The sequence below is a fragment of the Ostrinia nubilalis genome, chromosome 12 (assembly GCF_963855985.1).
Source record: "Ostrinia nubilalis chromosome 12, ilOstNubi1.1, whole genome shotgun sequence".
Lineage (NCBI taxonomy): Eukaryota > Metazoa > Arthropoda > Insecta > Lepidoptera > Crambidae > Ostrinia > Ostrinia nubilalis.
The window spans coordinates 14,781,592-14,806,098 of NC_087099.1; the positions used below are offsets into that span (position 1 = coordinate 14,781,592).

Here is a 24,507-nt window from a genome sequence, read left to right on the forward strand (position 1 = left end):
TCGATACCGTCAAAGGTTTTCTGCAAGATTATCTTGGATAGGTTATCGGGGGCCGTTGAACCTCTTTTGCGGAGGGAACAGGCTGGCTTCCGCCCGAACCGCTCGTGCACCGACCAGATCAATACTTTGCGTATCATTTTGGAGCAGGCATCAGAATGGCAAAGGGAAGTCTTCCTAACCTTTGTAGACTTTGAAAAAGCCTTTGATACGCTGAAGTGGGCAAGTATATGGTCGCGACTCGCTGACATTGGTGTCCCGCCGAAAATCATCGACCTACTGAAGGCCATCTACAGGAAATATTCTTGTACGGTGACTCACGACGGCCTCATCTCAGAAGACATCGAGGTGCATGCGGGCGTCCGGCAAGGCTGCCTGCTTTCGCCCCTTCTCTTTCTGGTTGTCTTGGATGGAGTCATGAATCGCGCATATCAAGACCAACGACGTGGAATAGAGTGGGGTATAATCGGAGTCTTAGAAGACTTAGATTATGCCGATGACCTCTGTTTGCTGAGCCACACGCATCACGATATGCAATCCAAACTTGATGACCTACATCGAGAAGCGGGTATCACAGGGCTCAAAATTAACTGCCGGAAGACCCAAGAGATGCGATCTGGAGTGAGAAATTGCACGCCATTACGGATTGGTGCAGAGGATGTGGCACGAGTCCACAATTTCACCTACCTCGGGAGCGTCGTGTCAGAAACTGGAGGTACCGAAGAGGACATCACTTCGCGCATTGCCAAGGCCAGAAATACCTTCGCACAACTTCGCCCCATATGGCAGTCACGGAAATTGACCCGAAGGGTCAAGATCAAAATATTCGGGTCCAACGTTAAATCCGTTCTGCTCTATGGGTGTGAAACGTGGAAGGTCACCAAGGTTATCTCGCACCAGCTGCAGGTCTTCATCAACCGCTGCCTTCGCCGAATTCTCGGCATATACTGGCCCGAGAAAATCTCCAACGTCGAGCTATTGGAACGCTGCCACGAAATTCCGATCGACCAGCAGATCAAGCGCCGCAAGTGGAACTGGATTGGCCACACTCTCCGAAGGGACCCCGATCACATCCCTAAGCAGGCTCTGGATTGGAATCCCCAAGGAAAACGCAAACGTGGTCGACCCAGGCAAACTTGGCGGCGCACTGTAGCGGACGAGGCGAAGAAGATCGGCAAGACCTGGAGCGAGATCAAGCGAGAAGCTCAAGACCGAACGAGATGGAGGACTGTTGTGGACGCCCTCTGCCCCATCTAGGGGACATAGGACCATAAGTCAAGACTGATAATCCTTTTTTTTTGCTTCTTTAGCATTTCAAAATGCCACCAGTATCACCCTTAAAACCAATTGCGTAGAATCTTGTAACTTAGTAGGTGACGTTATCGGTAAAATTTTATCTTGTATTTAAGTACCTACCTATTTAAATTATGTTATTGCCATTTATCTATGAAAATAAGACAAAATATATGTTTTATAAATACTTAAGAGTCATTTACAGTAGTAAAATTTGAAAAAAATATTGTTGTGAAGTACAGAATCACTTTCGTGGCATCAAAAAATTCAAAACGTTAAAGCTTCCAAACCAGACTCACTATTTGACTGATTTACTGAGAATACACTCTTCACATCAAGCGCTACAATTTTTGTTTACAAAAAGTTGAAATAAGTTAAAAATAAAATTTGCCACGAAGGTGACGATGAGAACCGTGGCGATGAGAAATACCCTATAATAGATTTGCATATTTGAATTACGTAATCTCAATACATAGTAATATGTCGGCATAGATGTTACCTCGATACAATGTATATTTCAAGTAAACAGAATAATATCTATTTACTCTATCTAGGTAATTAATTACTTATTTTGATTTTTGCTGATTGTGAGTAGGTATTATATTCTATTAATGCTGATAAGGTTCCGCTTGTTACAATCTATTTAGAATACGACAAACGTAGAACTATAATAGGTACGTACCTACATATTATGTAACATAGTAAATTAATGTAAAAATATTACTTATGTAGGTACTTGAGACTCTACCAATACGTCCGGAAGAAAGTGTTTAAAGAATACTTTAATTGGCTCAATTTAATACAAATTAATATGCCTTAATTCTTATGATTGTAATTTTAACATATCAATCAAAATTCTAGACTCAGCTACATCAGCTACGACAATATTTAACTACTTATTCCATGTTGTCTCATAGCTGTAGAGTATGGGGTCAATTTCTGGTGAGCTGTACTACACACATAATTGGTTCCGTAGAGTTACCATGGCTACTTATTCATAGCTCGGAAAACCATATAAAGAATATTGTACAAAACAAAACAATGCTAAACCAGTGTTAAATATTTATTTTGTATCGTAATTACAAATTCTTAGAAAATTACTTACGCTAGATCATCTCAGCTAAATCATACTCAAATATGATCTCATCACAGACAAAGACATGTAGGTAAATATGTAATAGGTACAAACACATAATTTCGCTGAAAATATTTATTAACTCTATCATTTTTAGGCTCTAAACTATCTTAATGTAATTAAAACTATTTAAAAAAAATCTTAGAATTACAGTATTAAAATAAGCTTTTATGTTTGAAAGAGTAATTTTAGAAATCTCCTCTTTTACAAATATTTTGAGGAAGTGTATTTTAAAAAACATGACTCCTTGCAGTTTCTACTGGTAGTAGGTACATAATATCTTTAATGATTTTTTTAATGCAAATAAGAGCTCTAAGTTATAATAAGCAGTAGTGTGGTGGATTGCAGTGGACTGTATGCGTTTGTGTGTGTTCGAGAGCGCTGACCGGACGATGATGACTGCCGTTGAGAGCTTGCCCTTACTATGTCAGGCGTAGTAGGTGCTACTTGCAGGAATAAAACCACTATTTCACTTGCTGAGACTTCTCGCGTTTATTATTCGCTTCCTTTTCTCAGTTCTTGCTTCTTCAGATCACTTGTTGCTTGGAGCACTTGTTCTCTGAACTGAACAAAACAATACAACATGCCAGCTGGAGCGGTTCATTCCGTATTTATGGGGAGCGGCTATCTCCGTCCCGCTTTCACACGCTATTGCTATCCCTGTCTTCGGGAAATCCACAGTTTTTGCTAATTTTCTCCAACTGGCAGGTAGTTTTACAATGGTTTCTTATTTTCTGCAGATGCGTAATTAAATTATCTACATTATACAAAAAGTTTCATCACAAAATTCCCAAAATTGGCGAAGTTATTGACAAAAAACCTAAAACGGCTCTCTTTACGGTATTGCCTCGCGCAACGGACCATCCGTGCAAGGACAAAACATATTGCTATCTCACGCTCTAGAATGTTCGAAGCGAGAGGTCCGATATTTCTGTCTCGTTTCTTCTCTATTTTTTCCTGAACATTCCAGATTTTCCAGAAAAGTGTGAAAGAGAAGCTATTTTGTGGAAGTGAGAGATCAGATAATGCAAGAAAGAGGCCTACCGAGTGAGTAAGCGAGAGAGCCTGATGGTTTTCGCTACGGTATTGCCTTTTTGGCGAAAATTTCATGTTCATTTTCTTAATTACGAAACAGATTAATTAGCTAGTTTGCACTATTTGACATGATGCTGCCAACATTAATCTTGACTATTATTGACGTCGCTAACATTCTCCCCCGCAGTGCGAAGCACTCCTTCCTCCGGATGCGACGTCTTGGCAGGAACCAGGACTACCACTCGTCGCGTCGGTCGCCGCAGCACTCCTCCGGGTGTTCGCACGTCGAGGATTCTTACTCTGCCGTCCGGTCCAGGATACACTCGCAGCACTTCCCCTCGTGGCCAAGTGTTTCTTGGTAGCGTCGCGTCGACTATTAATACGACGTCGCCGACTTGAGGGTCTTCGGTCTCCCGGCCGGCTATTTTCCTCGGCATCAAAGTTGGCAGGTATTCCTTCAGCCACCTTCGCCAGAAGTGGTCCGTCAAGCGCTGCGCTGTCCTCCAGTTCGCCTTCCCGATGAGATCGTGGTCTTCAAATACGCCCGGCGCCATTGCTCCGCAGGATCTTCCGATGAGGAAGTGGTTCGGCGTTAGGCTTTCTTCGTCTTCGGGATCCATACTGATGTGGGTAAGGGGACGTGAGTTTACGATATGCTCCACTTCGAGGAGGAGCGTGTGCAGGACCTCTTCTGGCGGGGATCTTTCTTTAAGAACGGTCATTAATGATGTCTTTACCGAGCGGACCATTCTTTCCCAGGCGCCTCCCATATTCGGACATCCAGGTGGGATGAATCGCCATGTGATTCCTTCCCTTGAGGCGGCCTCTTGCAATTCTCTATTGGCCCCCACGAAGTTAGTCCCGTTGTCGCTGAAGATTATCTTCGGCGTCCCTCTTCGTGCAGCCATTCTTCGCAGGGCCATGATCATGGAGCTGGTGCTTAATGAATTAGCCAGCTCCAGGTGTATCGCTCGGGTCGTTAAGCAGGTGAACAGGGCTCCCCATCTCTTCTCAGTTCTCCTCCCGATCGTGACTTGCATCGGGCCGAAGTAATCTACTGCTGTGCAGGTGAAGGGTGGTTGATGATGCTGCAATCGTTCGGCCGGCAAGTCTCCGGTGGGTGGTATTTGAGGCTCTCCCTTGTGGACTCTGCACCATTGACACCCATGTGTGATCCATCTTGTGGTGCTGCGCAAGCCGAGTACCCAGAACTTCTGCCTTATTTCGTTGATTATCGTTGCGGAGTTGCCATGGTAGAACCGTTTGTGATAGAACCCTATGATGAGCCGGCAGATTTGACTTTTCCCGTCCAGTATGATCGGGTTGGTTCGTCCTTCTCCCGAACCAATCTTCCTGGTGCGCGTCCTCAGTTTTAGGATTCCGCGGCCATCCAGGTATATGTCAATCTTCTTTAGTCGGCTCGAGTTCTCCAATGGCCTCCCTTTTTCGAGGCAGCAAAGTTCTTTGGAGAAGCTCTCCTGCTGGCTCCTCTTGATAAGCTCCTCTTCTGCCCTATGTATGAACTTATCTTCCAGCGTTAAGAAGACCTTTTCTTCTTTCTTCTCCCGGGGGACGTGACTCGGTGTTTTCTTCCATCTTCGGTGCCTGACGATGTGGACACTTCTTTTTTCCGCTACTCTTCTTTTTAGCAGGTCGATGAACTGGAATATGCGCGCTGTACTGCGTAGCAGTCGAGTCCAGTCGGAGAATCTCTTCGGGTCCGGAGTGACTTGTGGTATGACCTTCAATGTGGCAACAACTTGGGGATTCTTCTCTTCTCCGGTGAGTTCTTCATATGAAGTCTTCAGTGCTGGGTCCTTGTCTAATTTCTTCTCCATGTTGATGAGACGCTGGTGTGCCTGATGGTAGTTGTTCGGTAGAGTTTCCCTTTCACTTTTCCACAGCAGCCCAGACTCGAACCGTCCATTTGGTAGCCTCTTCGTGGTCTTCTCTGGGACGTCGAGTGCCCTTTTGTCGGTGTCATTACTTGGCCGACGTGCTTGCACCCCGAGCGACTCTATCTCGAAGTGCCGGCGGACCAGGGCTTCTGTTTCGTCTTCCATCAACCTGCTGTGGTGCACGAACTTGACAGGGACACTTCCTCCGGCGTCGCATCCGTGTAAGACCCATCCCAAGCTGGTCAAGGAGGCAACTGGTTCGGAGGCCTTCCCTTTGCGTAGTCTCCGTGTGACTATGAGCCCCCAGTTATCTTGCCCGATCAGTAGTTGTGGTTCTTCCTTGTCGTAGACCAGCTTGTCCTTGATCTTCTGTAAGTGTTTACACTTTTGAAGCATTCTTTCTTCGACCCCTTGTTTCGCCAGCTTCAAGTTGTCGATAGTTCTTGCTTCCATTTTGAGCTTATTTCTGCAATGGACCCCCTTGATCTTCATGTTGATTTTCTGGGAGTTGCTCTTCTGCATACCGTTCCCCCCGACCATCTCGATGGTGATGGCTTCCGGCTTTCCTTGCGCCCCAATCTTCTTTGCCACTGATGAGTCCAGCAGCGTGACGGTGGACCCTTCGTCCAGGAGCGCGAGCACTTTTGCTGTCCCTTTGGGCCCGTAGAGGTTCACCGGCGTCATCTTCAAGTAGGCCTTTCCGCAGCTCGTGGTGTGTACCGACGATACAACTCCTTCGGCGGGCTTCTCTTGAGTCTTCGCCGCTGCGGGCTTCTCTGAGTGAAGACTGATGTGATGCCATCTCATGCACTTCTTGCATGGTTGTGCCCGACACGTGTTCCTTGAGTGCTTGAAGCGCAGGCATTTGAAGCACATTCTTGCCTTCTTCACCATTTCCCACTTATCTTCAACACTGGCTTCCTTATATTTCTTACATTCGTACAACCAGTGGTCCTCACGGCACTCTGGGCACTTCTTCGCGTCAGTCTTCGGTTCTTCACGGCGTCCTTCTGTTTGTTGGACATGGTGAACCGGCCTCTTGAACATATTTCTCTTCTGGTCCCAGGACACTTCCGGGGGAGCGTAATCACTGTTAATATCTGCTTCAACTTCCATGAAGTCATACATGAGTTCGAGCGCTGGTTTTCCCTCTGCCCGGCGCTCGCGTTGGTACATCAGCCACCGAGACTTCATGGTCGGCGGCATCTTCTCTATTAGACACTCCACGGCCCCTGGTGCGCACAAATATTCTGTCTTGCCGAGTGCCCTGATGGTGGCCACGGCATTGCGGACTCGGCTGGCAAACATGCAGATCTCCCCTGATGACTCGTTGACCCTTGGCAGCCTTTCCATCTTCTTTAACTCCGCCAGGGCTATGGCTCCAGGTCTGCCGAACCGGACCTCCAGGCTCTTCATCAGCTCTTCTGGATCCTCGGCGGTGAACAGGAGGCTCTTGACTGCCTCCCTCGCGTGTCCCTGGAGACACCTTCGTAGTCGCGCCAAATTTTGTGCCGGCGTGAAGGAGCGCGCGGTGTCTTCATATGACCTTCTGAACGCGAGCCATTCTTCACATGCGCCATTGAAACTTGGGAGGTCGACCAGTTGTCTCGTGAGGCCACCCTCTGCCCTCTGTGACAGCTTGGTGATGGCCATGGCTAACTCTTGAATGTCTGTTCTCCCTTCCGTAGGTAGCGGCTGTGGCGGCGGCGGCGGCAACACTTGCGGCGGCGGTGGCGGCGGCAGCGGTAGAACTTGTGGCGGCGGTATCGGTTGTAGTTCCGGCGGGACCCTCTCGGCGATGGTGTTCGAGTGGTCCAACCAATTTTCGACCTGCATTTGCCTGTACTGCACTTCTTCTGGATCCTCTTCCATGTCGGAATCCAATTGGGCCAACTCTAATTCCGCTTTGGCAACTTCCAGTTCCTGGCGGGCCACTCTTAATTTGGCCTCTATTTCTGCCCTTCTTCTTGACGAGCGGACGGAGCGCGTGTCCTGATTCACTCGTGACAGTCGCGGCGTTTGTTCATGCACTTGCGGCGTGGGTGGCGCGTACTGTCCTTCAACAGTCGGCACGGTGGTCACCGTAGTCGCGGGAGTCGCGGCGGCGGCGTTGGCGGCGGCGACGGTGGCGGCGGCAACATTGGCCGCGGTGGGCGTGGAGGCGGCGGCGGCGGTTGCGGCGGCGGCGGCGGCGGCGGCGGCGGCACGTCTCTTCTCTGCTTCCGCGATACGGGCCCTTAGTGCTTCGTGTGGCTTCGTGACGTCGGCGGTTATCTCCTCTGTGTAGGAGCGCGGTGCTGGTTCCCCTCTTCCCAAATGCACGCCGGGCTCTCCCATAACCCGGGTGCTAACAGCCGGCGCGGCGTGGTCCCTGGCGATGCGCGGTGAGGACGCGCCCCCGGCGGGATACGGGGTCAGCGTTGATGAAGTATCCGTGGTTTCCGTCGGAGTACTTCCTCCATGAACCGGCGGCGACGTAATTCTCCCTGCGGCGGCGGCGCTAGCCGCGGCGGCGGCACCTCGTAGCTTCTCCGACCTGGTGACAGGCATCTTCGCTATTCCCGTAATCCGGCTACTCGAAGGACCAGGAAAATGTGGTGGATTGCAGTGGACTGTATGCGTTTGTGTGTGTTCGAGAGCGCTGACCGGACGATGATGACTGCCGTTGAGAGCTTGCCCTTACTATGTCAGGCGTAGTAGGTGCTACTTGCAGGAATAAAACCACTATTTCACTTGCTGAGACTTCTCGCGTTTATTATTCGCTTCCTTTTCTCAGTTCTTGCTTCTTCAGATCACTTGTTGCTTGGAGCACTTGTTCTCTGAACTGAACAAAACAATACAACATGCCAGCTGGAGCGGTTCATTCCGTATTTATGGGGAGCGGCTATCTCCGTCCCGCTTTCACACGCTATTGCTATCCCTGTCTTCGGGAAATCCACAGTTTTTGCTAATTTTCTCCAACTGGCAGGTAGTTTTACAATGGTTTCTTATTTTCTGCAGATGCGTAATTAAATTATCTACATTATACAAAAAGTTTCATCACAAAATTCCCAAAATTGGCGAAGTTATTGACAAAAAACCTAAAACGGCTCTCTTTACGGTATTGCCTCGCGCAACGGACCATCCGTGCAAGGACAAAACATATTGCTATCTCACGCTCTAGAATGTTCGAAGCGAGAGGTCCGATATTTCTGTCTCGTTTCTTCTCTATTTTTTCCTGAACATTCCAGATTTTCCAGAAAAGTGTGAAAGAGAAGCTATTTTGTGGAAGTGAGAGATCAGATAATGCAAGAAAGAGGCCTACCGAGTGAGTAAGCGAGAGAGCCTGATGGTTTTCGCTACGGTATTGCCTTTTTGGCGAAAATTTCATGTTCATTTTCTTAATTACGAAACAGATTAATTAGCTAGTTTGCACTATTTGACATGATGCTGCCAACATTAATCTTGACTATTATTGACGTCGCTAACAAGTAGTGAAATTTAAAGCTATTATGTAATTCAATCATCAATTTAGATTATTTCAGATAGTGAATATTTAATAAGATCATAACTTGGTGGAATTTTCTGTCTTCTCCTCGCTTAGACGTCTATCATCCGGGAGGAACGATGCTACTATTGCTGAACCTGAAATTATACGGAAATAAACTCATAAGTCGCTTCATATGTATCTGAGATAAGAACCAACGAATACTAACATTAACCAACTATCGCTGGGCATACTATGCTGGGATAGTTCTTGGGTGCCATGCAAACTACGTACATATACAGGGTGGAATTTTGTAATGCCACCTGGAGGGAAAGTACCCATAATACTGTAGATAGAAAATTCTACTCAAAGAAAACATTCCTTTATTTTTGAAAAGAAAGAGAACTGCATTTATAGATTTTTTAAACTTTTTCTAAAATTCACCGCCGATAGGTACCAAACAATTTTCTGTAAATAATTATAATGATTTAAGATTTCATGGCTTTCCTTTGATTTGATTTCTCAAGTTTGTTAGAGAGATTTCATCTTTATACTTAACCCTAACGATCGAGGCAATAAAAATACAGGGTGTAATTTTTAACAGATTTTAGTTAGTTTGATTCCCGGGCGTGGCAAGCAAAATTTCGGAATCTTTGATCGCAGTTCTCATTTCTTTTCAAAAATAAAGGAATGTTTTCTTTGAATAAATTTTTCTATCTACTTATTAAGAGTACTTTCCCTCCAGGTGGCATTACAAAATTCCACTCTGTATTTATTACTCACTCGCAAAGAGGTTAGAAAATATTTAGAAGATAACTTTGAAGTCTTTGTCAGAGGTAATTAGGCATTTGAAGGGTGGTAAGAAAAGATTTCGAATGGCAACCACGAATCGCATAGCGTAGTGTAATGTGGACCAACGATCTGGTAAAGTTTTAGCCAGTTCCAGGGAAGCACCTGGATGCTGGCGTAGGTCCGGGCGTTGTGGAAAACCGTGGGAAAGTCTTTCTCCACATCCTCACATTTTTTTAAAGATTATTAGCAATCTGCACAAATTAATAATAGCTCGTCCCTCGTGTTAAGCTAAATAAGCTTGTGTTACGAAGAGCCCCACCACAATAGTCGAGCGGTGGTGTGATTCGAACCCGCGTTCCTCGGACCGGATCTCGAGTCGGCCAGTCCGACCACTTCACCGTTGGGCTATCGTGGCTATAAAGACATTACGTGGCATTAATTAATTAGTGAAAACTCATAGGCTTGTGTAAGACTTATTATTTTTATTCTACCTGTATCATAATATAAGCTGTATGTTTTCCTAATAAAGAAAATAAAAAAAATAAAAATTAGGTAAAAGACTAGTGGCTTGCTTACTGGCGAAGAGGGTAGCGAAGATGTAGAAACCAGCCTCGCAGTTCACGTCTCGAAGATAGTTGAGCACTTGGATGGAGATGACGGTGCCCACGCGCCCGCCAGTCAGCGGCAGGGCAATCGCTAGTGTTCTGCAAGGGACATAATATCAGTGAATTTTACTGAAAAAAATTCTAGATGCAATTATTAAAATACAGTATTTAAGTATTATCATTATAATTCTACAATCGTTGAGTAGGTAATGCTTAATTCTTTCGATCTGAAAGTTCAGAAAATCGATCCCAAGAACCCATCGAAAATCACTCTGTGCATACTCATTGCGGTTTGAATCAATCTGATCGTCAGACCAAGCCACCTGTTAGTCTGATGATGTTCCATGTCGGATATGTATCTTATATTATAGTTTGACACCATCAGGATCGTGATCGTGATCTAAGTTATTTAAGTCTAAAGGAGGAGAGAGAGGGTCTTTCATAATCTCACCTGAGATGCGTAGGGAAGATGGCCACTCCAATGGCGGTATACAGGCCGACCACGAGGAACCCTTGCAAGAAAAGTATGTACAGCGCCGCACTGGCCACCGTGTTGGGCACCAGGTTGACCAGGATACCGCATGCGCCGCAGAATGCAGTGCCGATGATGACCAGGTTTCGACGGCCTAGCTTATTGACCACCTGTTCAGAAAAAAATACACGCTAATTGACCAACAATTGACAGCATATCAGTAAATTTTTGTTGCTATTTCGCAGTCAACTACTATAAAATTTTAGTAATTAGGTACCTACACTAATATTTTGAAGAAAACTTAAGCTTCTTAAAAAGTTCAAATGTTAAAACCCTTTGGATTTCTCAATTTCATTCTATTTGAGACAAACATAAATTGCTTCATAAAGACTATAATTATTATAAGAAATGAAGACGAATGTTCATGCGAATACCTATTGGCTCTACCGAAACTTCCGGGTTCGATTCCCGCCTTTGGCAGTTCGATTTTTACAAGTTATTTAACTATTCACAAAATAAGGTCAAGTACTTACTAAAGCGATAAGCAAGTTGATACTGGACTGCAGAGCACCAGAAGCCAGTACAATCAGCATGGCTGTGCTGTTCAACGAGCAGGGGACCAGGTCAGGCTGGAAGAGAAAAGAAGATCCTTTACTTAAATTGTCTCCAATAAAGATTTCTTAAACGGGTGCTCAAGTGGAGACCAAGTCGATAAGCAATATCGATAAAAAAATCCCCTAGCGCGATAAGAATATGCCCTGAAGAGCTGGGAAAATAGTGGAAAATCACTTCATGGCATTCTTTCACATTCTACAGTGGACTTTAGCTGGCTAAATAAAGTTGTTTTGATTCTATTCCATTCTAACTCACGTCTGGCGCAGTTTCGAGTCCGGCCCGAAGCACGGCGCACAGGTTCATATTCATGGGCGCCCCAGCTTCCATCATCTGCATAAACTGGTTCGCGATCGTTGGGAACCAGATCTGCATCGAGCCAACCCTGGAATTTAACGTCAACAGCAATGGCTTAATGTATGGCATCTTAAGTAGCTGTATTAAGGACAATTTTGTAACAAATATCTTTAGATATGGTCGACCAAGCACGTATCCACTATAGTGGACATAATTTTAAATGCCCATGCTCAGATTCTATTGAGATATAATTGCACGAAGTGATGTGCCCAACTTTTCTTGAGGACGGGATCCGCGCCTGTCAACTGAACAAAAAATTCAATTTACTCTTCACTTTGAATTTATATAAAAGTAGGTACTTATATCTTACCCTTCCAACACCAGCAGCGTAGTCATGATCACCGTGTATTTGAGTAGAGGCGCTTTGAACAGCGGCACGATCTGATCTTTAGCTGATGCCCGTTGGCTCACAAACTCCTTCTTATCTTCTTTAAGCAGACTTTTAACCTAAAATAATAAAGTTATTTACTAATATGCCTTGCTCTTGAATCGTTTCTATCTATCTTTTTAAAAGACGTACAATCAGACCAGCTTATAAATAAACAATAGTGCAATGATCTAACTATTCAAAAAGTATCCTGATGACTATGAGGTATTTTGAGAACCTACTTGGTATTCTTCCTTCTTCCTCCATTGATTTCTTCTATGAATGACCTTTAAAATTTCCAATGCCTTCTCTTCTTGGCCTCTAGCATAGAAGAACTTGGGGCTCTCAGTCAAAAAGTAAAAGAAGATTGCCATGATGATACTTGGTATCGAGTACACGGCCTGCAGCGTCCTCCAGGAGTTCCAGTATATCCCCAGGGCAGGGAGGTAGAAGGAGAACGATAGAGGTATGATTGCTAAGGCTAGCACTGAAAAAAGAAGTAAGGTTTCAATGTGGTTATTAATTTATAAGAATGCAACTGAGAATTGATTGGCCAGTTGGCGCCACTGTAAGGTCCGGTACCTTGTGGCTAAGATACTCGTAGTAACGCCAACTGGTGAATGGTGAAGCGATAGGGATATATCGCATTTGCAATCAACTAGTGAGCGCAACTATGGAAACCCTGTTTCGATAAAAAACCCCGAATACGAGTGTAAACAACTCCTATATTATTTAGTGGTATGAAGCAGCATTATTTAAAATGAGTCGTTAAGTATAGGTCTCTAAGGTCTTACTTGCCATGACGCCATTAGCGAGCAGGAATAAGCTGGTCACCAATAGCACAGACAGATTCCTCTTGGCCATCGGAATATTCTCACTAAGCAGGGTCATCGCCAGCATGAACTGGCCTGCTGATCTGCAACAGGGTAATAAAAATGGGCATAGTTAGATCTACTACCTGATATGAAATCTTTAAATTCTTTTCAGATGTCTATTACGAGTTACCGAAGATAATCCTACCTCATTTCCACTCATTTACTGTTATGAGAAGGTATCAGGAACATACCCAGCAATTCATAGTAACGTATCTTTTACTCGTATTGAGGGCTGAATCTGGAAACCTCATGTTGGCTCTAATTTGTGGCTAGTGCCAAATTTTGTACTAAGAGGACAGAGATCAGTGAACACCTTTGAGTTTGGACTCTACACGAATATAGCATTAGGGTCTACAACCACAAAACGACGCCACCGGCATAATTATATTTCTTGTAGTTTTCATACATTTTATATGGGCTCGCCGCACACGGTTGAGGCTGGGGCCGCCACACGAAAATGAAAGAACAAGAAGACTACAGGTAATATGGTACGGTGGCGTTGTTTTATGGAAGTGGACGGTGGCCCGTGTGCAGTGACCCTTAGACTCACGCGATTGTAGCCAGCAGCTGGAAGGCGAGCAGCATCACCCAGTTGACGGAGATGCTGGTGATAAGATTGATGAGCGCTGCTGCGAGGAGAGACAGGATAAGCGTGCTGCGCCGGCCCCTGGTGTCTCCTATGTAGCCCCAGAAAGGGGCGCCTATCATAAGGCCTGGTGAAGAGAACATATACGATTTTAGATTCCTAGGTGCACCATCAAAATAATTAATTTTTGTTGCGAAATTGTTTATTCTTACGCGTGAAAATCGTTAGGTACAATATTTTTTTCCCATTTTCGCCACATGATTTGGTATTTATTGGTTGGGATACATCCTGACTAAACAGGAGTTGCAGTGGTGGGAACGAGAGGTGGGATAGTCCCGATTTTTTTTTCATTTTGCTCTGCTCCTAGTCGTAGCGTGATAGTATTTATATCCTACCATGGCCTTCCTTTGTCACGGTTACATGAAGCTTTTTGTCTTTGTTCAGTTTATTTACTTATAGCTTTAAAAGTCTATTTTCAAAGCTCTAGTCGGCTGGCTAAATAAGAGTAGGCGTGACACCCAAAGTGGTCAAAAAGTATACAACATAAACTTATTCCAATTGTACCAAAGACGTGTTGCGAACTTTTTGGCTACTTTAGGTGTACCTATTTGACGCTGACTGTTCTACGCACTTATGGCGGTCCTTCAGTGGCAAAAGATAGAAGTTTTTTTTAATATTAGTGCTACTGAAATGCACTTGCAACTGGTGCTAGCGGTTTACTCCAATTGCAATCCGTTTGTTCCGGCGTTTCTTCTCAGCACTTGCCATATGTTTGTCTCGAAGCGCTGGTAGGGTCCAAAAGATAAGGAGACATGTAAAGTGCCCCATAAGGGCTACCTTTTCTTTTTTATTATTTACTATATTTTGACGTTCATAAGTGCCACCTTAATTTCGAACTCCTCCTAAGTATGTTCTTCTGATTAATTTCGTTGCGGGTCCAATGACAGTTTAACTTTCCCCCGGGACAAACTTGACCTTCATTGGTTGGGTTTTTGTGGCGGTCAAGCTGTAGATCCTGGCTACACAGGAGTTGCAGTGGTGGGAACGAGAGGTGGGAATAGTCCTGCAAGTGCCACTTGTGGTCTAAACTGAATAAATATTTTTGATTTTGAATGCGGTGTTTTAGATGGGGATTTTGTGGGTGTTCATTTGGAGTTCTGTACTAACCGACAATGGGTGTAGCAGCGATGATCCCCTGCTCGGCGATGTTGGTGGCGAGCTCGCACGCGCTGGTGGGCACGATGTAGGTGGTGCTGTACGTGATGCACGCGAAAGCTATGATCGCGAACCCCGCCATCACCACGTAGACCAGGCTGTACAGGCCGAACCCTGGAAATTGTGTGTATTCTATCAGAATTCAGTTTATTAACTACTACCCGTTCGCGCTAAGTTTGCCGGTCCGTGGAATGCGCGTCCCCTCCCCCAACCGCGATTAAACGCAATTAGTTAGTGATTAAACGCAATTAATATGTCTTATTTTACGCAAATACACAATTTTTATCAATAATAATAAATAAAAACTAATTTTTCTACATAACCCGAAGGTAAACTGGATGAGAATGCCTTATGGCATTAAGTTCGCCTAATGTTAATATTTTTGGCATTGAAGCATAAATAAATAAATAAAAAATATTTTAAATTTAGTTTGATAAAGTTATAGACGCTTCCCTTCGAGTGACGTCATATCGCCAGCGGCAAACTTAAAGCAAACGGATAGTAGGTACACCCGTATTCACAAACATTACTATGAGGTCTCACAGTGCGCGTGGACGCACAGGGTGACACAATATGAACCAATCACAGAGCTCTATTCAACGCTGTGCGTTCGATTTGCTATTTCACTTAAGCAAGCCTGCAAGCATCATTTGTGAATACAGGCGTTAGACTGTTATTAAAAAGTGTACGAGTAAATAAATTGTTAAACTAGAAGCAGCAAGACATCCTTGAAGGGTTTTAAGATCCAAATTAAGCAGAGCGTGTATTATGGTTGGCATGGAAATTAAATAAATAGACAGTTATTAGTAAATTATATTTAAATAGGTACAATATTTAATTTTGTCCAGCCAGTGGACTGAAACGAGCGAACGAAATTATTGCTCCCAAAAAGAATCGATAGTTTGTTTACCTTATACTATACGAACGTATCTTTTTCTCTCTTGGTTGGAGACAACTTCATTTAAAGGTTACCTATATTTTTATACAGGGTGTCCCAAAAAGTAGTATCAAGCCGAAGCCCAGTGGTAGGTCTGGGCTTCGGCTTGACACTACTTTTTGGGACACCCTGTATAAATTACCTGTTTTATCGAGGGCATCCTCAATAGGTACATTCCAAGTTTTGCTCATTTTCACTGATGTTTATGACTTCATAAAAGAGTACTTCTGTGTCGCGAAAACGATTTCGAAATGACACTATTCGTCTCTCTTCCTCGTAGTATCAATCAACACTGAACAATAAGATAAAGACAGGTACACTATGAAATGCAATAAAGTAGGTATTAGAGATAAAGATAATTTATTTACCGAGTGTTGAGTAGGTAGGGTAGACAGGGTACAGTTGTAACAACTCGCATGTTATCGAACAATGTTCGGTAGGTGAGGGGCACAATTAGAATGGCATACGGGCGACTCCATACCACCTTATTCGTCTTGTCACCCGTACCCTTCCCTTTGTACCCCTCGCCTGCCAAGCAACAGTCAAGTTGTTACAACCGTACCCTGCTACAATTCTACCCAGTCTCCCCTATTGAGTCGAAATGTGAAAATTGTCTTTTGAAGTAGAATCTTTACGATTGGCAGAGATAAGCAGGCGATAAACTTAGCACTAAAAGTATTCAGATAACTTATAAAGCTTTATAAACAGTGGCTCTAAAACATTTACACAATAGGCTGAGTTGCACCACCTTACTTTAACAGTAACTATAAAAATACCGGTGTTTTTTGTATGGAATTTGACAGATTTTTGACGTCTGTTAAAGTTGAATGTAAGATGGTGCAACATAGCCATAATGACTAAAATAATTACTAGGGTCAAAAAGAGGTATTTTCCCTGAAGCGCACCCATTTATGTCTACTAAGATGAATCAAAAGTACCAGGACAACATAACATAGTTTTCCAGTATTTTAGATGAAACTCTATCATTATTATTCTATGGTATCGTGGCAGCTTTGTCTGAAGTTTTAGAAACAATTGCTACATGCCTATACATATATTTATCCACCAATAATATATTTTTATTGAACGGCTCAATTTCTTTATTGACTTTCATTAGCGTCAATCAATTTAGATAAATATTGATAATAGTACAACATTATCATTTTCATAAATAAACATCTCGCAATTGAGATAAAAAGATTAATAATGGCTACATTATTATGTAAGTAACTGAAAAGTAATAAATTAAATACTAAAACAATACATGGCAGAATTTTTATGTTGTTCTAGATTCTGCCTAACATGTCGTAAAAACTAAAAATATTAAACACAATTATTTTGTCTTTCTTGGAATCGTTGGTTGGTTTTTCCTGTTTTGTGATAAATAAAAGAAGATTAAATATTTTTTATAATAGTCTTTATTGAAAATACTACTTACAATCTATTTCTTACATGTATGCATGATCACATCTCATCCATCAATACAACATCCTATATTAAATTTTAATCAGTCAATCAGGTACAAAATATTTTCGACTTCTGGCTATATCATAAACAAATAATTTCAATAGTAAACTTTCATAAAAACACTTTGTAAAATGTCACAATCATCAAGTTGATCTAGATTCACTCACCATTTCACTCATACTCGTACAAACACTATAGACTATAGATACAGTCAACATACTCGTACCTTAATTACATAATTATTGCGCTTTTTGAACTTTCAAAACTTTCATTTCATGGAAATCAAAGTTTGCCCGTAGACAAGAAGTTTCTTCTCAATGTGACCTTTTTCTCATTGTAACAAACACTTGGAAAAATTACTACGAAATCAGAATTTGTTTTTTCTTGTCTGTGGGTTTTATGAGACACTATAAATCAGTCTTCTAATTAAATATCTACAATAATCCTAGTGCTGCTCATTTCGATTCCTCCTGCAGTTTCTTATCGTTTGGCAGGAAACAGGCTACGGCGATTGCACCTGTAACAAAAACAGAAACACTGTTATAGTAAAATTGAAAAAAGTAAAAATATCACATTAGATTATTGTGTCCACAAGAAAGAAAAACAAAAGAGAGAAAAAAAGTCGAAAGTGGAAAAACAAAAAAGGAACCTAATGTTTTTTTTTTGGCGAAAACACAATAACGTGGGTACTTACTGAGTAGCAGAACCGCCCAAGCGTAGAAGGTAAGCTCGCAGTCGTATGAGATCATCGCTCCGATGGCGTTCACGCCGAAGAACGCGCTAGACCTTCCCAGCATAACCGAAAGACAGGACGCCATGCCTCTGCAGAAAGAAAAATACAAGTAGGTAAGTAAAATGGAACTATATTTTGTAAAGTAAGATATTATTGTATGAGTATGAAAGGCATAAGATTCCTGAGTTGTAGTACCCATGTGTAGATGAATCATAACATTAAGGCTCACCTTACAGAAGTAGGATACAGCTCAACGAAGTATACGCTCAGAATGCCCATTGTTAGAGCGCAAAGAAGGAAGACGAAGAAGAAGACTCCGCCAGCAATCGGACTAGCGACGAGGTTCAACAACACAGCGGCAGCAGCAGAGGTCGCGATGATGGCGATCATTGCCAGCTTCTTCTGGCCACCACAAGTCAAGGATAGAAGCAAGTTGATGGTGCTGGCCAAGGCTCCGTAAGACATTGCCGATAAAAGTGTCGTCTCTTGGATCTTGTCATTGCAGATTTCGACCACGTCCTGAGGAAGAAGGAAAAAGTTGAGAACAGATTCTAGATTTAGATCGAGATTAAGTCGGATCTAGGAATTAAGAACCATAACGCTGAATATAATAAAGAAGGCAAAAAAAGATCTTCTAATCTAGAGGCTTTTTATAATTATTTCTTCTTACCGTGCCATTTCCAGAGACAGCAAAGCTTTCTTGGGTGGAGAACTTGATCACAGTGCAGAGGTTCATGCCCTCGCCGCCTCCAGACTCCAGTACGGAGAACAGGTTGTTCATGATGTAGGGCAACCAGAGGATGAAGCCGCTGCCACTGCAAAACAAAGGAAGGTATCAATAAAAAAGAGCTCAGAATCACAAAATTTACTTAAACGATTTGACTATGACTGGTCCAAATCAAGAAATTGAAGTCTAAAATCTTACGTCATGTAAATAACGACGACCAGGTAGAAAAGCTTGAGGGTGTTCTTGAATAGAGGAGGCTTGAAGAGAGGGACTGTCTGCATGCATATGGACTTGAAGAACGAGCAGTCAGCTACAGTAGCAGACTGGTCTCCTTCTTCCTCGATCAGTTTTCTGACCTGTACAAACACAGTCATTAAAGTAAGGAAATAAGCAAAAACATTATTTATTTCATCTTAGATGAGTAGCTCAAGCTTACCGGGAAGTTATCAGCCTTGTCGCCAGTGTTGACGGAGTAAATGCCCTTCAGAGCATCCAAGGCATCATCGTACCGGCCCTGGGAAGCCAGGAACTTGGGGCTCTCGTAGAAGAACCGCAGCAGGCAAGCAGTGGCAGCGCAAGGGATAGCCATCACCAGGGCCAGAAGACGCCAGGGGCGGTAGGTGATGTTCAGGAAGTCAATCTTGTATGCGAACTCCAAGGGGAGGATGGGGTATGCGAATACTGTGAACAAGAAAAAATGTAACGTTAAGAAATATTTTTGATAGATAAATATGTAGAGACAGGGTCATTATCATCATCAGGACAATAGAAGTAGGTACCTACACTGTTATGGACGAGGTCGAAGAAACTTAATCAATGTTAAATACAGCGGCTACAGTAACTAAATCTAAACTTTCTACAGCATATAATATGTCGTCGTCCGTGTACACCAGACTGAATGTAGAGTGTGTAGTATTTTCCGTTTTAGATCTAGAAAAGGTAATTGAAACTAAATCACACAGTTTTAAAAAAGGCTATCACTCACCAGCGACGACAGCCTGTGAGCACATAAGAGCGCAGGTACACAGTAGCATGGAGCGGCCGCGCGCGCGCATCGAACAGCTCTCACCCAGCAGTGTGTATGCTCCTGAGTTGCTGGCAGACGTGCTGTGAAAGAAAGAAATGATGAGAGTCTGTGGTCACCTACCACCACATCCTACCTCTCCTACCTACACATAGAAAAGTAGCGCACCTTTGTTGTAAAACGATTGCGGGGCCGGGGGCAATAAATGAAGTATATTTTTCATGATGCCTGGATGAAAACAGAGTCTAAAAATAAGAAGTAACTATTGTGAGTTCAACTGGTTCAACATCTAACATCTTTTCAGAAGCCACCGTAGCTCGATGGAACTAACGCCATAACGTGCGTTCCGAAGAAATAAAGCGGTTTTAAGGACAAGGGTTGCATTGTACCCAAGAAATATTGAATATCATACACATTATTTTCAGTACCGTCCCAATCCCAGTGATAACGATAAACATTATCAAAGCAATCAAGCAGCACACATTAATCCTGTAAGTCATTATTGTCAGATTACCATCTGAAGGTTTTATTACCACGAAGGTATTTCCGTGAAAATATTTACTTGTGCGTCGTTACTGACTTAATTTAAAATAAGTACTTGTTTCAATAAACATACAAATGATTTCATGATTGCTAATTTATTTTTAAAGACAAAGAACCCATAGACAATAATATCTTAATCATATTTTTTTTAACAATCTTTAATTAAACGGTACCTAGTTCAAAATAGGTGCAATGGAGTTTTTTAAACACGTGTTTATTTAGAAGCTCGTTATCTATTATTATCAGCACGTTTGTGGCTATTAGTTAATATTGATAACAATGATTACAGACTTTCCTGCGTCATAAACAAGGTAAACATTCGGAGTTTCTCGGGTAACGACGTAGATGAACGAAAATTATAGAAACTAAATGTTAACTTGAGGCTTGGGCCTTGATTAGAAACACGAAATTAGCGTTCTGAAAGATTTGAACATTCATAATATTATACCTAATCGAGTCCTGAACATTTTCAGGAATCTCAAATGCATGAAATTGCGCTCTCGTCATAATACACTATGCGTATAGTTCCAAAATACTGAACTGTCCTATCCATGACATTGACAGCGGGGCGCCACCGTCAATACTTTTCCAAGATTTTTCCATGTTGGAAACCATATAGTTGAACGATAGTAGCGCCCCCCTGTCATTGAGTTTGGTGGGACAGTTCAGCGTGGGTCATCTATACTATGATCTTAAAAACTGAAGTTTAGAGTAATTAGTCTGCCGAATCGCTCATCCATCATGCATGACATTTGTTTTGGACGTTTTTGTTTCTGTTTCTAGTCAAAATGAAAAGTTTGAAAATTCTATGCTTTTTCAGTTCTCTATCTTGCATTATTTGCGGGGCATTTCTACAATGTCACCTCAAATAATCCAACTATTAATAAAACGAGAGTTCTGTATTATGTAAACAAGAAAACTTTCCGTTTTATTTCTGCTTTCGCCTTATCTGTCATTTGTTTGAGATGATATTAATTAAGTAATCTTTGCATAAATATTTTAGGTTGTTGGCGATTTTCACTTCATTTTCTTGTAAGACCAATCTGACAAAGCATTTTTCTTACTAATACTTTCCTGTGCATTTACTTACTAATAATCAAGTGCAGGGGATCAAGTGATCAACTCTATGAAACAATATCTAAGTACCCATAAAGACAAATAAACACATATTTACTCATAAAATCAATTTACATAACATGATAATAGCCGCCTTGGACCAGGTTATCAATGTATCAATAAATACTTACAAAGTAGACGAGATGAGCTTGAGGACGGCCATCGTGATCCAGTCTGGAGAGAAGCTGCTCAAGGCTGCGAACACGAAGCCTATGGACATGGACAGCACGAGGGTCAGCTTCCGACCCTTTGTATCAGAGATGTAACCCCACAGCTGGGCACCGGTTACCACTCCTGTAACAAGACAAAAAATGGTCCAACTTTAGCCCAAACCAAAGAATGCTTAGGTGTTTTAGGCATTGCATCAGTTTCCGCTGTTCGATGAACTGACGATTTCAAGAACAGTGTTTATATGAGAAAAGCGGCTAGTGCTTTGTGACTGCCTGAAGTTGATTGCCATTAATGATGATGATGGTCAGGTTAAATGGTACATTTAGAAGTCACCCCAAAATAATATAATATTTGTTTAGGTACAAGCTGTTGCCTTGGTTGTAGTTTTTGTGGCTAATCAGTTGAATACAATTAATGCCATTGAATGCAGACTGATGCAGGAAGAAGATAAGATAAAAATATCAGGCGTTCTGCAAAAGTAGAACAAATAATGCACACGTTTGTTTATTATACAAAGATAACAATTTTTGGATGTTTGTCTCGAACTAATATGTAGAGACAGTCGATAAACAAGAGAGGTGACCTCTTCATGATGCAATTTTGTCTGGCGAATAGAGATTGTTTTCTTCTTTCTTTACTTATATCCCACCTCTAGATCCTAACACTAAATTCCTGTATAGACAGGATATTTAGCTTAAACTCTTGTGATAGACTTTATAAAATCGGGAAGAAGAATTGAGCCATTGAGAAAGGATACAGTTAGAATAAAGAGTAAAAAATTGTCGCACAGTTTTTATATGTTTTTGTGATTTTCGATAATAAATAGGTAACTTGTTAAGCATTGTATAAGTTGATTTTATATTGTTTATTGTAAATATCCACTTACAATTAATTAATGCCCTTCTAGTTATCGTTGGAAAGGTTAAACACCTTGTAGATAAGAGGCGGTGATATGAATTAACTAACTGAATTTTACAGCAATGTCAAGGGCGGCTTAATTAAGGATGTTTCTTGTAGTTATTTAGATGCCATTCAGAATAAAGGTATGACATTTTTACCAAGTAGTTACCAATTTTTACATTCGTGGCCACGTAAAGTCTTTCCGATTCCAATTGCTGTAGAAATTTTTCAGCAAAAAGGTGCTAAAATGTGTTCTTGAAAATTATGCGATTGTTTTTGAAGACTTGTAAAAATAAAGAGTGCGTTTCATTTCTTCAGTTTGTGCAATTGACTGAAATGCCTTGACGTAAGAAATTCCGAGTTCAAATTGACTAAGGTCTGACTGGGATTGAATCCAAGATTGTAAGGTTGATTTAATTTCTGGTTTTCCCACCGTACTTCCCCCTACCGTTTGTTATTGAACTTGAGTGATCAGGCGCATTAGTTTGTTTGCTAGGAAGAGTTCAGTTATTGTGTGTTAAAATTAGATCTAGATAATTATAGTGTACATTTGCATGATTTATGCTAATAATATAAAGGAGTGTGTTTATAATGTTAAGTAAGTAAATTCAAAAATAGTCTCAGAAAATCTGCGATTCTTGCGTGCCAAGAAGTAGCAATGTGATTGCCCGTGGATAGGTTGTGATGACCTATGATGGATGATTTTAGGAGCTATCAGCAGCAGAGGAAATGGTGAATACTTAGCAAACAAGTAGAAAAATTGGAAAGACTCAATTTAGCAGTCTTATCCCTAGAAAGTGATTTCTTCCAGACAAACTGGTGTGAGGATAGATCTTTCACATGATCGAGGCGAAAATGCTTTAAAATTAGAGGACCTTTAATACTTAAATGTATTTGGTAGAGAGTAAGTAGTCCAAGAGTGGCCGCTGAACCAGTGCCATAATAAAGTATAATGTAATACCAGTAAACTAGTAGGACAAATTACGTTTTTATACATCTCCAAATATTGGTGGATAATGTTGGTGCTCGAACTTACCAACTAACGGCAACTAACGGCATGGCATAGAGCTAGCAGAGACTATCACGAAATGTTGGAAGGCAAATGTTGGTGACATCCTAACTTACCAACTAACGGCATGGCAGTGAGCAGAGCCCGCTGCTGCATCGTCAGCTCCAGATCGCAGACGGCAGCAGCCACCACGAAGCTGGTGCCGAAGAGGTCCATGCCCATGGCTTGCAGCGTCCAGCTGCATACTAACAGCAGCGAGAAGTTGTATTTGCCGAAACCTGGGAAAAAGATTGGATATGTTAAAGTTAGCTGGACAAAGGATGGACATGAAATTATAGCCTTTTTTATGGCAAATAAATTACAAGATCTTGGTTCTCTAAAACTGAATGAGACAATCGGATGTAACTGTTATGACAAAATCGATAATATTGATTGGTCAGCCCTTTCAATGATGACGATGGAGCACTTTATCTGGGCAAAATGAAACTAATTTTTAGTGTAGAATGTCCGTTGTTTTTGATTCACTCGAGGACTGATGTCTCAAGATGATGGTAGATTTATCATAATTCTATGATATTTCTACTGCTTTATTAAAGGTAACAACATACAAAAAATAAGAGTTTTTTTTTAGAAAATGTGTTTGGTTTTCCAAATGCCTTGTTATTATTGATCAGTTCAATACAAACCTGTGAGGGTCAGAGCCTCTTCAATGGTGGCCGTATGTAATGGCCTCTTCTTTTCTGCATCTCCCATATCTTTGGCAATGGTTTGTTTCATTTTCGAAATTTAAATTAAAAATAAATTAAAGGTAATAAAATGTTTTATTTAAAATCTTTGGATGCTAGGAGACAGTTTTTTGTACTGTTCGCCTTTCGTGCTACAGTCACTGATGCTCCTAGATTTTTATCTGTCTACCTGGGAAGTTTTCTCTTATATACTTGCTCGAGGCGCGTCAGATGCCCTGATAGCAGCGTCATGGGTGGTAAGCGAAATCGTATGATCAACACGACTGTTTGCGCTGATAAGCTCGACGATTCGAAAATAGCAACGAATGTTTCTATGTTTGCTGTATGTGACGTTGGACTTATTTTTGTTATTCGCTGCCGTGTGTTTACCTAGCTCTTTTTGGCGTAGCACAGTAGTGACTGACATTTCAGTAATTTGTCCAGATTTGG

At 42.1% G+C, this 24,507-nt stretch overlaps 2 protein-coding genes across 3 annotated transcripts; both read right to left on the bottom strand.

The window, feature by feature from the left end:
- Positions 1–8,828: 8,828 nt before the first annotated feature.
- LOC135077030 (putative transporter svop-1) lies at positions 8,829–15,931 on the bottom strand. The gene is made up of 11 exons (XM_063971622.1): positions 15,785–15,931; positions 14,658–14,819; positions 13,455–13,617; positions 12,824–12,945; positions 12,272–12,516; positions 11,973–12,109; positions 11,564–11,690; positions 11,227–11,322; positions 10,673–10,863; positions 10,193–10,320; positions 8,829–8,982 (listed from the first exon to the last, which is right to left on the bottom strand). The coding sequence occupies exons 1-11, from the start codon at positions 15,831–15,833 to the stop codon at positions 8,903–8,905; spliced, it is 1,500 nt and encodes a 499-aa protein (XP_063827692.1). The 5' UTR covers positions 15,834–15,931; the 3' UTR covers positions 8,829–8,902.
- Positions 15,932–17,042: 1,111 nt separating this feature from the next.
- Positions 17,043–24,223, bottom strand: LOC135076595 (synaptic vesicle glycoprotein 2C-like). Of its 2 annotated transcripts, XM_063971021.1 has the most exons (10): positions 24,019–24,223; positions 23,449–23,610; positions 21,384–21,546; positions 19,555–19,676; positions 19,006–19,250; positions 18,768–18,925; positions 18,513–18,657; positions 18,072–18,361; positions 17,804–17,931; positions 17,043–17,626 (listed from the first exon to the last, which is right to left on the bottom strand). In XM_063971021.1, the coding sequence occupies exons 1-10, from the start codon at positions 24,107–24,109 to the stop codon at positions 17,565–17,567; spliced, it is 1,566 nt and encodes a 521-aa protein (XP_063827091.1). In that variant the 5' UTR covers positions 24,110–24,223; the 3' UTR covers positions 17,043–17,564. The 2 variants fall into 2 exon arrangements, with proteins under 2 accessions (XP_063827091.1, XP_063827092.1); XM_063971022.1 differs by lacking the exons at positions 17,043–17,626; positions 17,804–17,931 and having other exon boundaries at positions 18,068–18,361.
- Positions 24,224–24,507: the final 284 nt, after the last annotated feature.